General features: G+C 37.0%; 1 protein-coding gene across 5 annotated transcripts in view; it reads left to right on the top strand.

The window, feature by feature from the left end:
- WASF1 (WASP family member 1) overlaps positions 1-17,095 on the top strand; it is an 83,659-nt gene extending 66,564 nt beyond the window's left edge. For 4 of the 5 annotated variants that reach the window (XM_084514218.1, XM_084514216.1, XM_084514217.1 and 1 more), the window contains 7 exons: positions 1,013-1,147; positions 8,486-8,639; positions 9,193-9,310; positions 10,125-10,297; positions 12,288-12,467; positions 13,892-14,529; positions 16,173-17,095. In XM_084514218.1, the coding sequence (XP_084370344.1) occupies positions 1,013-1,147; positions 8,486-8,639; positions 9,193-9,310; positions 10,125-10,297; positions 12,288-12,467; positions 13,892-14,529; positions 16,173-16,330 (1,556 nt within the window). In that variant the 3' untranslated portion in view covers positions 16,331-17,095. The remainder of the gene's footprint in view (positions 1-1,012; positions 1,148-8,485; positions 8,640-9,192; positions 9,311-10,124; positions 10,298-12,287; positions 12,468-13,891; positions 14,530-16,172) is intronic. The other variant, XM_084514219.1, reaches the window with a different exon arrangement.
- The last annotated feature ends 1,014 nt before the right edge of the window (positions 17,096-18,109 follow it).

Raw genomic sequence — 18,109 nt, 5'->3', positions numbered from 1 at the left:
TCTTTAAGTGTCCTCATTTTTATGTATACTTCCAGAGTTATTGTGCAATGAAGGCAGAGATTTCATAAATAGCTTTTCCTGCTGTACTTGTTGAGAACTTGTGTGCAAACCAGGTAGTTAGAAATTTGGGAGATTTATACTTCAAAAACCAACACAGGTGCACTAACAGCAAATGAATTACATATGTACAGCATGATAGAACATTTTAAAAGCTATCACATGTTGTTTCATTGATGTGGATCCAGATTTTGATAGATGGCCTGGTGCATTTTTCAGTGGCTTTGTCAGACTACTCAAGCTGAGTTCAGGGTGCAGTAGAAGCACTCTGTAGAGCATTCCAGTAGAATGCTCTGTAGAGCATTCCAGTTTCTCTCTGTAGAAGAAAAATCGTTACTGAGCCTTTTCTCATGATACCTGAATCTCCTGGTCTGTTGGGCTAAATTTGTGATGTCCATCAAAGTGAACAAAGGAGACTATTTTTCTTTAGTATAAATTAGTCAGTTACTAGAATTTTAACCCTTCAAAGTAGAAGTCATTCTTTTAATGTGTATCTTTGAATATGCTGGTTCTAATTAACCTAGATATAGACATCTGCTCTTTCATTTTTGAAAGGTGTTTTGAACTGTAGGAGTGAAAGCTGTATGCCATTTTGAGAAATGTTGAGATAAATTTCACTTGGAAAGATCAGTTAATCTTCATACAGATGCTATATGTTGTCCTTTAATAAATATCCAAGAAATTGATAGTCTAGTTCTTTGGGTATCGGCATAGTTCAGTCAGTTTTGCCCAACTGTCTGTCTGTTCTGTAAAGTATAAAATGTCATATATGATAAATACATTCTAAATTAAATATTTAACTTCTGTTTATTCTTCTGAAGCATTATTAAATACCTTAGTAAGTACGGATTGTTACTACTGATACGCACCTTAGCTTTACTTATTTAAGGAGAATAATTATCAGAAATCTTTCTAAAAGCAAACTCATCCTGTGGTATTTTCCCCCCTATTTTAGGTAAATATGCTGAAGATATATTCGGTGAACTTTTCAATGAAGCACACAGTTTCTCATTTAGAGTCAACTCCCTACAAGAGCGGGTGGATCGCCTATCTGTCAGTGTTACGCAACTTGATCCAAAGGAAGAAGAACGTAAGTTAATGTCTTCATTGAAGAGTTCTTATTTCATCTCCCTAAAATCACTGATACATGAAATAGAAATAAGAATAGCTTAAATTATATTTATGTGAACACAGAGCAGAGCATTATGAAAGTGAGGTTCATTTCTGTTTCTGCTGCTGGCTGTTTTTATAGCCTTGAGCAGCTTTCTGAGCTCAAAATTTTCATGGTTACTGAACACTACGGTTACCCACAACTTTACATAAAAATTGCTATAGGAGCATGTCACTTCAGTAGTGTTATGTATTAGTGTTAGTAATATTAATAATTTGCAATATTATGGGAATTCTTGGGAATACATCTTTATTCTTTTCCTTAGTGACTTTCTTACTCATTGCCATGAGATGTAACCATTTGTCCAGATAGAGTTTTTGCACTTAACTTGATACTGTCTTATATTTTGCATGAACTTTTACTTGTATAGCTCCATTTATGATGCTATATACTCCCTTGGATTCTTCCTAAATAGCTTTCAGTAATATAAAGATTGGTAGCACTGAGAAAACAAGTACTTCTAACAGTCAATAGGATATGGCTAGTGCTTATAAAATAGAATTTTTATGGGATTGAAATGATGTATGGACTTTAGGATTACTATAAGAACAATGACCAGGTAATGTGCAAATATCAGGACACTTTTTACCTTCCTTGAATATCTGCTGGTTACAGATGGAACTATAAAAGGTCCTGTAACCGCAGTTTTAGGGTGTTCTAGATATATGGCTAAGACCTGGAAAGTTGAACAATATCCTATCATGAAAAACAACTTCAGACTCCTCATGGGATCCAATTTTAAAATATAGAAAGCTGTTTCAGTTCTAAATGTCTAGGTATGATGGTGGCATGTCATAGAGGAACAACAAAGCATCAAGCCAGGAGCATGTTCTCAGGCTGTTTTGTTACCTATGTTGAAATTTCACTATTAGCAAAATCAAGCTAAGGAAGTTTAGACTCTGTACTTCGTGTGAGATTTATTTCAGAGCAGGTTTTGAAAGACAGCTGTTCACAGCTTGTGGCAGATTTTCCAGAAAACCATGACTCGCCTAGGGGAATTCTTACATTAATGGGATTTTCCAAGTCTCTTGACAACTGAGCATAAATCATATGCATACACCTCTTTTTCCAATAAAATACCATGTTTACTATGATCGGATAATGACACAAATCTGTTAGTGTACAGTAACAAATTGTCAGCAATTCTAATCTTGTAACAGCTGCAATACTCCAGAGTGTTAATGTCATTTCCACATTTACCCTAGAGAACTTAGTTACTCTTTTAGATCAGAGTGGGATTTATGGTGATATATCTGGTGTGGCAACCATTCACATTCCAGGAAAATAGAGAGACCATGATATGGTTAATATGTCTTAAGGATGTTATGGGATAGTGAGATGGAAGTTTGTACTTTACAGCATAAATGGCCCTTGACAAGTGTGGTTGTAGGTTTCAGAACTACATGTTCATACCTATTAGAGAATTGCCAGAAATATTTGTAAATAGTCTGTAGTACCAAATGCACCAGATCAATAACTTGTCACAGAATTGCATATCTATTTGCTAAGCTGCATATGTAAGAAAAGAGACTGATGCATTAAAATTAAAGGAAACAAGGCTACAAAGATGTCTACTTGATTGAGTCCAGAGTGGCTGATTGTGACGTGGATCTGATACCCTGGATTTGTCTCTCATTCCATAAAAGAGATAGAATCATAGATTCTATGACTCTGTGAAAAGAGTAATGACTGCTAGTACTTCAGAGGAACACATGCGTCAGGAGCCGTTAAATGACTGCTTTTATTAACTAAGAATATCCAGTCCTTGAGCCAGTCCTTGAGCCATCCCCAGCGTTCCTTATTCACAAAAGTCTGTCCAGAATGAGTCACCAGATGAGAGCAAAAGAGATGAGAGGAAACCCGACATTCTATTTCTGTAAAAATCAGGGATAAAGAAACCTTTTCACCTTCAGTATCCTCTTTGGGGCTTGAAATTTAGTAGTTTATCACAAACGATCTTGCTTTAGTCTTGGTCAGAGCTAAAATATCTGGAGATTGGTAATGCGTGAAGGTTTGTGGAAGACATTTAGATTTACCTTTCATACCTTTCCTAACCCAATCTGGAAGGATTAAGCAAATTTCAGTACTTCTATTCAGCTAACAGCATGTGTAAAATGGGCTATGCTTGCAAAATGAGTCTCATTTGATAGCTCTTTGCCAGCAGGCAGTAATAGAAGACGTAATGTGTTCCTTTGGGCCCAATGCTATTACACAAGAGGAAAAAAATTAAGATTCATTTAAAACTAAGCAGCACGAGCAAAACCAGCACAAGTCAGATTCACTGAGCAAGGTACAGATACTTGACAAAGCGTTTCTGGTAGAGTTAAAGTAGAGAAAAGCTCTAGAATTTTTGAATAGTTTGTGTGTGTTGGGGATTATTACAATATCTGAAAGAATATAAAAGCAGATGAAACCAACGTTAAGATTGTGTACTGAAGAACTTGACTCCTGGCATACAATCCTTCTGTCACAACATACAACATATTAACATGGAGAATAACACTGTTGTCAATTAATTCATAATCAAGTTTACCACCAAAGTCAACTAAAGAAAAAGACTGTTCAATTAAGCTGTGTAGTAAGACCCTTTTCTTGACACTTCTCCGTGCAACTGAATGTTGGATTTGAGCACGTGTCCCTCCCAAAGATCCCGGCAGATGGCTGGGCTCCAGCTGCTTTCTTTTGCTTCTCTGCTTTTTCTTCCGGTTTTCTTAGCCCTCGATTCAATTTGGGGGTTATTTAGTAAGAAAATCAGTTCTAAATTTGTGTGTCCAAGGCTCAATAGAGCAGTGTCAAAGCCATGATATTGCATAATTTGGTCTTTGTATATAAAGAGGGATGTGGACAAAATGTCATTTGTTGAATAATGTGGCGGCTTTGTTGAGGCCCACCAGCAGATTTGCTGCTTGATGCAGCTGGGTGATTCAGTTCCCTCACGTGCTGCTCTGGGCTTCCTAGTGCCACGTGCTGCATTTAAAGCAACTTCTCAGTCCTCCTAAAACATTTGTGTCTTCTCTTTGTTTACCTGTAGTAGTTAAGCTACATAAATCCCCTATCCAAAAAGTGCTTGAGCTGCTGTTGTTTTTACAAGTATGATAGAACATTTGTATTGCTTGTCTTGGGGACAAGCCCATGGGAAAGTGGTTTCTATCCTGGAGAAGCAATCTCTCAGCTTAGCAAGTATTCGACCTTCAGTGACTAGTCAGAAGTATTCTGATGGGCAAGAAACCTGGTAGGTGTGAGGTTCTAGGCTTTGGTGAAACATATAATCATTAGTTTATATATATATGAAGTGGAAATCAGACTTCAGGATTGCACTGTCTTCAGGAACTGAACCACACAAACAAACAAGAAAAACACAAAAACACCTACCCCCATTTATTACTTTTAACTGGGTTCTTAAGACCATGTTGTCCATTAGATGTTTATATTGTCATTCTTTCTTCCATGCACTTTTCAAATTACTTGGTAAAATTTTGAACAGAGGAAGGGAATTGTAGGCAACTGAATCCATTCATTTGTATATAATTTCTCACAGTTGTTCAATTCTGCAAGGAGATATAACTGTGACATTCAAAAGGTCATGGTCCTAAAGTTTTCAGGATGAAATTCTGCAAAAAGCGTAGAGAGAGCTCTAAAAGGAACATATATTATTTTGTATGTTGAAGTGAGTTTAAATTAATAAAACATCTGGTGTCTTTAACATTTTTTTTCCTTATGGTGAGATAAAATGTAATATTTAATATATTTGAAATGTACAAGTAGCTACTTTCTGTCAGTATGCTGACGTGCTCTATACCTAACTTCTACTACAAATTGGGGATTTTAATGATACTAAGAGGAGAGAAATCTAAAGAGAGGCTTAATAGGAGGTAAAACATTATTAAAAGCCACATCAGTAGTACATGTTCGTATTTCATTGCAGTTCAGCCCAGAAGAAAGCTTTTTATTGTATATTATTCAAGTGCAATTTAAACACTTTTTTTTTTTTTTTCCATTTTGCGTTTGTTTATGAATAAAAATGGACTTAGATCTTTTTCAAAACCAGGTGTACAAAATCGTGGTGGTTTAGCTTTCTGAGATAAATAATTCTTAATTACATGGAAAATACTGTGGTTATAGACAGTTAGACTGGCTGGTATAATAGGTCTTTTCATACTGTCCCAAGTACAGATAAAGTAAAGATAAACTGGCATTTATTCAAATTCTTGAATGGGCATTTAACTAAATTGTGAGCACCTCAACTTTTAAGGAAATACAGAACCCATTTTTTGTACCTAGCAGTAAACACAACTGGCGCAACAGGTGGACTTTTGGAGAAATTTAGCCATACAAAATGTAAGATTTTGGGCCATACAGAGACTTTGGTGCTGATTAGGAGTTAGGCAACTGGAGGCTCAAATTTATCAGCATCAAGTTAAATCCCTGAAGCATTTCCAACTCCTCCTTCAATGTCCCCCATATCCCCACACCTGAATTCATACATACAACTCGTTTGCTCTCTTGCTGTGCTGATTTGTCGCTCAGCCAAAGCTAAGTGGCCAGATGACCAGCCAGGTTCTCACGTTTTTCCCACCCTGGAGGTGGGAAGCCACACACACAGAGCTGCTGTTTCCTAGCCAGCTGGCAAGCTAAACAAGTAGCTTTGTGAGCCAACTGCGGTTATATACGGTGCCCAGGGTTATATCCTGTGTTTGCAACATGCCGTTTACCCAGTCTCTTTCTGTAGGCTAGCTATATCAGTATTTTGTCATAATTCTCAGCATTTTGTGTTCTGTGCCCTTTCATTTCCCTCATAATATCATAATTTAGTCAGTTGTTTTGAATAATGGCATGCTTTACATTGAATACCTTTCATTGAATATCAATGCAGGAAATGCTTTTGGCTGTTTGGAATTCAGCAGTGTGTGTTTTCTCTGAAGATCTTTGCTCTTTAGCCTAGTAGAGGGGAAGTAATCTACACTTGCTGGCTGTTGATTGATTATCCTCAGGTGTGATGTTCCCTTGTACATGTTTTTAAAAAGTGGAAATGAAAATAAGAAAATGGAGATTATGAGCAAGCCCAGCTGTATTTGTTCACTAGAGATCAAGTACAGAATGCAAATAAAGAGTTTATAGAATAACGTATGTCTCAGTAATATGGTGTCACATACCCTGTGAATATTTTAATATTAAAACAAAGAACTGGCTTCATATTTAGTACAATAAATTTATTTAATTGCTTTCAGAATGTTGACAGGTTCAAAGTGAAGTATGCTAACTTGCTGTTTTTTTACTGGCATAGTCTCCAATAAATAACAGGCAGTTAAAGACTTGCAAGATTGCCAGGCAACTCTGAACAAGTATGTTTGGTGTGATTTGCAAAACTAGCAACCTGAAAAACAGCTAAAACATAAAAGATTCTAAAAAAAAAAAAATAAAAAATGTGTTTTTAGATTACGCAAACCCTAGTTCTTTTATTTCAATTGTGAACTTCTGCCAGAAAAAAAAAACATGTACTTCATGACAGGTACAAAATATGTATGGTTATTTATGAGTGCAAAAATACCCGTAGAAACTGAGAGCCCTAGCTGGTATTTGTACATTATAACAATTCTTTCACACACTTAAAAGGGCTTCTGAGCAGCTAATTAATGGTATTAAAAGGATAAAAGATACTGTAATGATATATAATCTAAGGGTAAAGAGGAGCAAACTTCTCCAGCACACACAACCTTGCCAAGTACAATAAACTTCAAAAGCCAAACTGAAAATTGCATAAATCCTATCTTTAGCCTCACAAAGGACGCTGCCAATACATTTAGGTAAGAAGAGAGAACATTCCATGAATTGCAAGCCCTCTGGAAAAAAAAACCTGCCTTCTGCCCCTTTGTGATTATACAAAAGAAATCCAGCTCTGCCCGTGTGTTTATGCACATACACTTGTACGTGTTCTAGGAAGCAGAGTAAACACAGCTTTCAGCTTAAGCCAATGCAGTCTTAAAAAAAATAGTTGCAAAAGACCCTAGTGATTTTTCTCTAAAGAAGTGAAATGGGAGAGGCATCCTCTCATCTTGAGTAAACAGGCACTACAGTCAACAATATGAAAATATGTGTTTATTTTATACACACACACACATAGATATATTTCTTAATAAATTAAATGAAATGAATGCAATTAAAATGGTTTATTTGTATCATGTTATAAAACTGCCTGTTTTCAGTATCAGTGGTTTGTCATTTTATTTTAATTTTTAAAATATCTGAGCCAGTGAAAAAGGCTGCTGATTTATGTAGCTTATTTAACAGAAGCTACAAAGAAAGTCTTGAGACACATCTGGGCTTCACAGAAGTAGTAAATGACCATCAGGGAGAAATAGTAACATGAGACTGAACAGGTACACTGTTCCAGGAATTGAAGGTATAGGTTTCGTCAAGTAGTCACTTTTCCATTGATCTTTTTCTAAATTTCAGTGATTGCAAGCTAGAAAAATATAGGCAGGCTTTAGCAACAGAAAGTCAATATGTTTCAAGTCCCTGTTTAATCTATTGAATTCATCTAGTTTTATTTTTCCTTTGAATCTTACATAATGGCCATTGATTATTCCTCATTTAGTGTACTTAAAAACTCAAGGTGTCTCACCTGAATTAAACAGAGTGGTCTCATCTCAATTTAACAGTCTGATTAAAAAAACAGCATTTGACTACTTTCATGTGTTGGAACAAAGTGTCACCTCCCATTAAAACTCACTGATATCAGTAGAAGTTTAAGTGATTTGCTGGTGTGGCATCTTGGTGGGCCTTTGGACAAGCTGCTGCCTACATGCAAGGAACAGAAATGTTAATGACAGACAAGGGTAAAATCACCTCAAAATAGAGAGGGATGTTTTAGTGCTAAAAGGATTATGAAATGGAGTTGGTAGATGCTATCGGGTATTTCTGACCTAGGGAATTGTATTTTATAGCTATGTTAAGCAATTTGTTGAATTACTTTGGAGAGAGAGAGTTCTGATAATCTGTCCAGGTGAGCAAAAGTTTTCTAGGAAGCTAAATAAAGGGTAATGAACTAGAACATTACAAGCATGTTTTTGACATAATCTGACAGTATCTTGCCATGGCAGTAGTGCTAGATGAATTTATATTTGCTGAACGTGCATTTGTGCTGTACATAATAGTTGTAAAGCTTAATATTTATATTCTGTCATTAAGCAATTCCAGATTAAACTAAATAAAGTATCTTTGATGGCATTTTTTAAAAATGGCAATATCCCCTTCCAGTGTCATTGCAGGACATTACAATGAGGAAAGCTTTCCGCAGTTCCACAATTCAAGATCAGCAGCTGTTTGACCGCAAAACTCTGCCTATTCCTTTGCAAGAAACGTATGACATTTGTGAGCAGCCTCCTCCACTTAACATTCTCACCCCTTACAGGTTAGTGTAAAAAAAAAAAAAAAAATCAAAACCAATTTCTAGCTGTTTACTCAGATTTTACCCTCATCTAACAATGGTAATAAAAAGCCTTTTTGATTTGTATATATTAAACCGTGTAAATGATGATGGATGAGAAGTGAAGAAAACAAGTGGTTAAATATGTAGAAGGAAAGGTTTTTAATGGAGGTGAATGTTGTCTGCTGATCCAAAGCCAATTTAAATCAGTAGTTACAACACTAGCACTCAAATTCACTTAAAATTTGTAGAGCAAGATTTAAGTCATTGAACTAGGAGTTCACTTACTTAGAATACTCCTTTTAACTAAAATTTGTGTTAGTTACTTGTCTAAAATTGGGACCTTGGACACAAAGAAAGATGGTAAAGACCGATGGCATAGGAGTTCAGTGTTCATCTTTTTTAATGTTCATCATCAGTAAAATATGTCAGGGCCTGAGATACTAGATATTCCATAATATGCCTTTATTTTGCTTTAATGTTTGCATTCATGTGTGTCAAGTAAACAGCATGTCCTGTTCGGGTGACTGTATTACAGGGATGACGGAAAAGAGGGTTTGAAGTTTTATACCAATCCTTCATACTTCTTCGACCTGTGGAAGGAAAAAATGATACAGGACACTGAGGACAAAAGAAAGGAAAAGAGGAAGCAGAAGGTACATATGTTATTTTTGTATAGCTCCTGGTTGTTGTGTTTTTTCCTGTAAAGGGTTTACTTGCACATATGGTACATTTTTGGTTATGCTGTGAACAGCAACTCAAACTTTACAGAGACAGTTACGGTTCTCGTTATTCAACTAAAATTACTTGTATCCATTCGCTGCCATCAAGTTTAACAAATATTAAATAATAAAAAAATATGGAAGGGCCTAGAGCTTTTATGCTGTCCTAATGTAACTAACAGCATGTTGGTCAGAACATGGAAGTCTTCTAGCAATGACTCAACAAAGAGAAAAAGGAGAACTACAGCAAGAATAAGGGATTCCACTAGACCACTTTTTAATACTACAGACTTCTGACAGCCTCACAGATGGAGGAAGAAATTAAATCCTTATAAATATGTTTACCCTAAACTAGGAATAAATTGGTGGGAATTGAGTAATTGGTGTATATTTTCTTAAAATCAAATAATCTTGAAAAGGCGATGCTACTTCCTTTTTCACCATTATTCTGTATATTTCAACACAGAGGTGACAAATATAACTGATCTGAAATTTCATTTCAGACAGTATAAGAAGCTATTTGTGCAATTATTTTACAGTGTATTACTGAGCAAATTATATACTAGATTGAAGCTTCTGCCTCTTACAAGGCTTTTTGGTTTATATATCATATTTAGACTGAAATTATATTTTTTCTTGCACTCTATTTGGGATTGTTTTTCATTATTTTGTGGCTGATGTTTAAATGCATCTAATTTAAAAACACTGTCTTAGTTGTCATTTTCTTTTTTGCACAACTCTCCTACAGCAGAAAAATCTAGATCGTCCTCATGAACCAGAAAAAGTGCCGAGGGCACCTCATGACAGACGGAGAGAGTGGCAGAAGTTAGCCCAAGGTCCGGAGCTCGCAGAAGATGATGCTAACCTCTTACATAAGCATATTGAAGTTGCTAATGGCCCAGCTTCACATTTTGAATCAAGGTTACTCTTTATTTTTTCTATCCTATATTAAGTATAGATATTTGTACTGTATAGGAAACATTCTTTTGAGGAATGGTAGATGATGAGATGCTACTGCTGTTCTTGAAATTCACTGAAAATCATTGATTTAGCTCTATCAAAAATCAGTTTTAAAATTCTCTGCTGGTGTATCTTTTAAAGAGTTGTTATTATCGTGTTACTGGAGTCATTCGTCTGTGACTTGAAGGAAGTGTAGTCCTTACATTCCAGTCTTGACCTACAAAATCCCTATTATTCCAGTCTCTTGATCTTTCTTATAGCAGACACTGCCAAGACTATATGGTGGGTGTGCTGCGAACAAATGTCCACTTGGAACTTGGATGCAATTGCTGAGCATATCTTTACTCATGAGCAAATCCAAGATTTGATTGATGTTTCTGGTTACAGTCTATTATGAAATCCAACTTGTTGGATTCTCATTTCACAGCACGTATTTGCAGGTGGCTAAAAGCAGCATTTTACATGGTACACCTCCTGTGTTTCCTCTTATGGTGCTTGTCCAAAAGCAAGTCCTTTCTATCATCTGAGAAAAAAAAAAAGAAGTCTAACAAGTAATATTAGCAATTTTTTTTTAGTTAAAATTGATTTGTTGTTCTCAAAAAAATATATGTATATTTTAAATCCCATTTCCTTCACCGGCCAAGGAAATACTCTGTTCAACTCCATAAGACTTTCAAACAAACTTAAGCGTAGCAGTAGATGATTGTAACAGCTGTAGGTGACAGTGTTTTGTGTCTGAAAAATGGAAAAACCTGCTTGTAGAAAATTTATCTCTTTGAGTTCATAAAGTAAAAATTGTCTCAGTCCAGGCAGTAGGGTACGACTCAAGTAATGGCAATGAGCATTTTTCTGGGAACAGTTTTGTAGTATCTTATTTTTGTAAACTGCAGTGTCAAGTAGTTGACAGAAACGCTTGCCTGCTGTCATTTTTTTGTGTTGTACACCAGATTCTATATTAGACACACTTGTTGCAGGAGTCCTTTGATGTCCAGGACCATTATCTCAGTAACAATAAGGAAACTATGAATAATGCTTGGGAGCAGTACCTGTGCAGAAGATGTTGTTCAGATACAGAACAGCACAGTGCTTTTGAACACTGAGTAAGAGCTTTGCCCCCTGAGGATTTAATAGGCTTAGATACTACAGAGGTCACGGTATGTGGAAACATAGAGTACCACTATAAATGTTGGACAGTGTTCATAAACATGAGATAGAGAATTTGGACAGATACTAATATTTTTAATTGAGTAGTTGATTAAAATTTCCTAACTGATCAGGTCTTTAAGGAGTGTCAAAAGTTGTCATTAACAAGTAAGTTGAATCATTTTAAGCTTTGTATATAGCTGTATTTACTGCTGCTACCCAATAGTAGACCTTTAGATTATCTTCTTTATATCTGTTGTATAGCTACAAAGTGTTAGGTCTGAAGTTGCATGTTCTCCATATTTATTGGAATATAGAACCTCTGACAAGTTCAACTATTCAGTTGTAAATTTTTACCACTTGATGGATGGTTCATGAATGTTATAAAAGAATGTGGTTGTTCATATGTAGGGATTGAGGAGTTGAAACCATTACCAACTGTAATGCCTGTTGCATAGTGCAGTCTGTTATATATATATTTCTGATTGTATCAGTATGTTTACTTAACTCAAAATAATGTGACTCATGAACAGTTAAGATCACACACTTAGTAATTGTCTGATATATCTGTCAAAAGCCAGATTTCAGATATCAGAATTGTCTGATATATCTGTTCTAGACTTAAAGCTGCTAGAAGCAAAGTCATGGAAGGTGGAATGTGCTATAAAAAGCTATAGGGTATAATAGCAACATTGCTGAAGATCTTTGAACTCAGAACCAAAACCGAAGTATAAAATAGTAGCTGAGGGCAATAATATTTAGATTTAATAAAGCTTATGTTGGACCATTTTTTGCTATTTTCCTACAGATCTCAAGCATATGTGGACCACATGGATGGATCGTATTCTCTTTCTGCATTACCCTATAGCCAGATGTCTGAACTTCTGAACAGAGCTGAGGAGCGCGTCTTGGTCCGGCCACATGAACCACCACCGCCGCCTCCCATGCATGGAGCAGGAGATGTGAAACCCGTGCCTCCTTGTGTTAGGTAAGGAGTGATCAAGCCACGTGCAAATTTACTGGGGAGGTTTAGTTTCCCACCACCCCACTAAGAGTTGTTTGTGTTACTTCTATGCAGCGCAGGCAGCACACACATTCTGTGTCAGTCCGTAGTCCTTCCATCTCCACAGCTGCAGGGCCATGTAGGAGCTGGGAGAGAGGACTTAAAATCTAAGTCTCATAGTGTGTGATTTTGGAGACAGGCCCCACCTAACCAACAATGTGTTGACTATGTCACGTTCTGAGGGAAACTTTTTGGAAAATGTTTTTCTGATTGATGATGGAATCTTAGGATTTAGCACTGGAATTTTGAAAATTTGGAAACCTAACATTTGTACTACTGAGCTGTCTTTCAGCATATATGAAAGGAAAGAAATGTGGTGAGGTCAGCTGATGAAATTATATATTCATTATTACATTCATTACATTTGCTAAATTACAATGACTTTTTTTTCTCAGTTCCTTTAATTTTCTATTTCTCTATGTTTATTTGGAACTGGATACATACTTAGAATATTTCACTCCCCTGTTTTTTATACTCAAAATTTTAGTGTAGGGTCAGATACATACAACTTGAAATACAGGATGGTTAAGTTGTTAGATCAGCGAGATGTTAATCTCCTGAAAAGAATGTCTTTTTACTGTTCAGGAGAATATACACAGAAATGCAAAGCTCTTTAGATTAGTTTTACCACAGCAGCTGAAAGAAATACTCTACTAGTCTTTCAGGGAAGCAGTTGTACTGTTTTCTTTGATTAGCCTATTCACTGCACAATAATGAGAATGTAGCATATAAATATACCTCTCTGTAGATACAGTTGATGACCTTTGATATAAGCCTCGCTCTCCCTGTCATCAAATCTTAAATATGTATTTCAATTTCAACTCTTCCTCACTGCTTCTAGTGCTTTGAGGTTTTTGGTTTGTTTTTGGTTGGTTGGTTTGGTTTAAGGTCTGTGGGTTGAAGCAATTAATCAATTGCTGTTTTTCTTACCTCAGGTAAATAACTTGGATTAATTTAGAGATGGAAGGGAAGCGTAATACTTGGCACAGGAAACATGATAAAGATGCAGTTTTGTATAAACTGAGTTAATGGGTGGATGTGAGCAAAGGTCTGTTGGAAGACTGATGCATACTCTGTATTGAGTTAGGTTTCTTTGTATGTGAAGTACAAATACCTTGAATTTTTGATCACAGAATCACAGAATTTCTAGGTTGGAAGAGACCTCAAGATCATCGAGTCCAGCCTCTGACCTAACGCTAACAGTCCCCACTAAACCATATCCCTAAGCTATAGTGTGATAGTACATAACACTTTAATGGGCAGTGTTAAATATTCTTAAGTTGCAGAAATGAATCTCTTACTCTTCTTTCCAGCTCTAATAACTGTTGTCCTGTTATTTGGCATTTCAGTTCCGCACCTGGCTTGGTAGAAAACCGTCCTCAATCACCAGCAACAGGCAGAACCCCCGTGTTTGTGAGCCCCACTCCTCCTCCTCCACCACCACCGCCTCTTCCATCTGCTTTGTCCACTTCGTCATTAAGAGCTGCAATGACCTCCACTCCTCCCCCCCCAGTCCCACCTCCTCCACCCCCTCCTGCCGCTGCTCTGCAGGCTCCAGCCGTGCCACCTCCACCAGCTCCTCTCCAGATAGCTCCTGGAGTCCTACACCCCGCTCCACCACCCATTGCTCCTCCCCTAGCACAGCCCTCTCCCCCTGTCACTAGAGCTGCACAAGTGTGTGAAGCTGTACCAGTTCACCCAGTTCCTCCCCAAGGTGAAGTACAAGGACTTCCTCCACCACCACCACCTCCTCCTTTGCCTCCTCCTGGCATTCGGCCCTCTTCTCCTGTCACAGTTGCTTCCCTCTCTCACCCTCCGCCTGTTCTGCACCCTCCTCCCACAACCATTGTCCCTGGCCCTCATGCCCCCCTGATGCCTCCATCTCCACCAGCCCAAGTGATTCCTGCTCCTGAACCCAAACGCCATCCTTCAACTCTTCCTGTAATCAGTGATGCTAGAAGCGTTCTGCTGGAAGCAATACGAAAAGGTAATTTTTTGGCTAATAAGCAACAAGAAGAATAGTCTCAGAAATGTACTAAATATGCATTAGCATTGAAAGATGAAACATTTCACCTGTAGGAAGTTAGTTTAGAGGAGCACATCTTAACTCGTTCTGTTTTCTGTTCTCTGCAGTGTGTACATTGCCAAGCAGACAGATGCTTTTTTCAGCTTGTAATGGCACTTATCAGATCTTTAGTTTGGATGGCAAAACTGGTTTTCTGTTAAAGATTAAAAAGCTGTACATGTGCTAATAGATGATCTATGAAGATTATCTCTTCATTTCTGTTTACCTGGAAATGTACCTATTTCTGATAGCCGACAGATCGTGTAGAATACAAAAACATTGTTTTTCCCCAGACTGCTAGATAAAAGCAGAACGGATAATGGACGTTTCAATTTTGATATTATCAGCATATTACAGCGACATCTAAATGACAATCAGAAATTGTCGCTGAAGACTTGAGCTGTTAAGAATCTAATTTTAACACGTCTCAGCACAGTAGTGGAACAGTTGCACAGTCCCCTGCTGGCAAAGCACAAGTGAGTGTCAGAGATGCAGGGCAATGTTTTCCTGATCATTTAGGGAAGGAGCTGGTTGTACAAGCTGTGCATTTCAGCCTATGGCCAGAAAAATCCCTGCTGCACTGTGAGCGCTGTTGTTTGACTGTGTGGTATCTTTGAATGGTGAATCTTTCTCAAACGTCTCTCATACTGCACTGTTCTGTTTTTCCCATGCATCTACACCACAGTACAGAATTGGTATTGTACTGCAGTATCTGTAGGTAGGCTATAACACTAATTCAGAATAATTTTGAAAGCATCTATATGCACGTGAGTTGGTAACATTTGAATAAAGAAGTATCATTTCCAACCAACAATACTTAAATACAACAGTAGTAGAAAACATCACAAAATAATTAAAAATAATAATAATAATAAAAAAGAGGTGCCTTCTGACGCAGTTGATTCCCGAAAAAGCTTCTGACCAAGTCTTGCACAAGAAACAGAGACTTAAGTTACCATAGCTTCAAGTCCACCAAAGTACATGTACTGTCAATTGACAACACGGAGTATTAAGTACAGGATTTAGGTCACATTTAGATGGTGTCAATCTATAGTGTTGTGAACATAAATCCCAAAACATATAATATCTGTCATGTCTTTAACTGAGTTATTGGCATTTTCACTTTATCAGTATGTTATTTCTGCTTTGTGTTTCACCCTGAAGTAATATTTTATCTCAAAATAGTCCATTACGTGGTCAAAACTGAGTTACAAGAAATCCTATCGTGTTAGGATACTCACATAGCTGTAACTTTTAATTGAAACCATGAAGAGAGAGCATAAAAATGTTTGGAAAAGCAAATAGTAAAACAGCTTAATCAGTTGGAATGGTGCTAAAAAGCATGGGTGTATTTTTAATGGGGAATCAGAAGCAGTAGAAAGACTGATGGTCCTGTCTGCTACAGCAACTTCAACACTCCTCTCAAAAAACATGACAGAGAACTTCTACCTGAGGAGGACAGTGTCCTCATCCTTCATTTTTGCTTGCAAAGCATTTTGTGAGTCAGATGCCTTGTTTAATGATAAAGAAGGATGGTAACTCTTCTGTGTTTTGATGTTCTTCAGGTATTCAGCTGCGCAAAGTTGAAGAGCAACGTGAACAAGAAGCTAAACATGAGCGTATTGAGAATGATGTTGCTACTATACTTTCTCGTCGCATTGCTGTGGAATACAGTGATTCAGAGGATGACTCAGAATTTGATGAAGTGGATTGGTTAGAGTAAAACTAATGCATTGCTGTACACTACAAAATCGAATGCTAATGTCCATTGTGGTGCTTGTTCTTTGAAGGTTTGATGGTCATTTCTAGTGTTTTTTGTATTCTTTTCTTTACATAATTAATCCATGTTTTTCTACTTTTCAGTTTACAAAAAACTCCTAGTGCATCTTTGAAACTAAATGTTTTACAGTGGCTTTTATTACAGATCTTTTTTTTTTTTTTTTTTTTTGAAGGAACGTACTTCGTTCCAATAGACCACTAAGTATTAAGCATGGGCAGCTGTTGTTAGAGTAGCAGTTTCAATTTTTTGGCATATCTTAACTGTGCACTTTGTGAATTTTAAGTTAATGAAGGCAACTGAGATTGACATTCCGAGGGCAGCTGTATGTACTAATGAGCCTTATTCCACTTCTAGAATGTTTTAAAAACATTAAACCTAGCTATCAAGATATCACTGCCTCAATTACATCTGTACACTAGAAGTACATATAGTTAGCAGCACTGAACACACTGAAAGGAAAATGGATTTGGGGGGTTTTTATTATTGTTTTATTGTTGTTTTTAAATAATTATGGCCTTATTTGAATGTTTAGAGATCCCCGTTCCCTTCTTCCCTCCCAGGTACATATTGTGTGGTACTATTTTTGCCTGCATAATAAAAGTTTAATTTTTTTTTTCTTTGTGAAATCTTCTGACTTAAACATGCTGTGTAACTTATGTAACTGTTAAAATAACAGTTTGATTTAATAAATGGTTCATTTTAAATGTTCCTGGTTGTTGCTTTTTCAGTGAAACCTGCTTTTCACTGCTATAACTGAGGGATACTTGGATTTCACAGATTTAATCTGTGGTCTGCAAAATTAGAGTAAGTACTGTATACTTTATCAAAGGGCCTGTGTTAAACAAGAAAATGCATCATCTGATGATAAAAATATATGCATATCTACAAGAAGATGAAATCTTACTGTGATCCTTAAGTTTAAAAAGAAAAGAAAAAAGTGGGAACTTGTGAGCTATATTAAGTGTTTTTTTAAAGCTTTACCATCAATGTATCTTGAGAGAAGGGGAGGTGCAGCAGTCAAAATCATGGTCAGTGAAAGACTGCAAAGAACATGGATAACACTGCAAAGTCATTTTTAAGTGCTACCTAGGAGCGTACTGCATGTTGAATAGTTACAAGGCTTTTGTGTTTCTTTCTGTTCTCTGGAATACCTCCTTCAAATCTGAGCAGAAAGTCAAAAACCTTTTGGTAACGGAGGCATGAGGGGCTGCAAGAGCACTCTGCTTTGCTTACTCCTGGAAAATGGAATTACATAACAGAGGGAAAATAGTGCTGAAAGTCGGAACAAGATTTCTGAAGGTGGGACATGAAATGTGTAGGATGTGGAGCCATTTGCAGAGGCATGTGGTTATTAACCTGCTCTTGGGACTGGGCAAAACTCCAGAAGCCCAGACGAGTAGGAATACGTTACAGCAGCCCTCCCAGCTTTGCTGTCACCATCTCAGGCTCCACTGCAATTTTCTACACAGCCTCCTATATTGAAGACTTTTTCCACTGCAACAGTAATGCCCTCGTTGTGTTTGCAGGAGAAAAAGCATTCTCGCAATTTGTGAGTCTGTGTGTTTATTATGAGAGATGCAGTTCTTCTCCATACACTGTTTTCCTTGATAGTTGTCTAGGCAATAATGCCATCTGGTTTATTCTGCCATTCTCAATTAACTTGCAACATGCGTGTCCTTAATAGCTCCCCATAATTCTTAAAGAAAAGATGTCTGAAGCACC

This window comes from Aythya ferina (genome assembly GCF_964211825.1).
Source record: "Aythya ferina genome assembly, chromosome: 3".
Lineage (NCBI taxonomy): Eukaryota > Metazoa > Chordata > Aves > Anseriformes > Anatidae > Aythya > Aythya ferina.
Note: the sequence above shows the minus strand (reverse complement) of the source record. Positions and strands in the feature narration are given on the sequence as shown.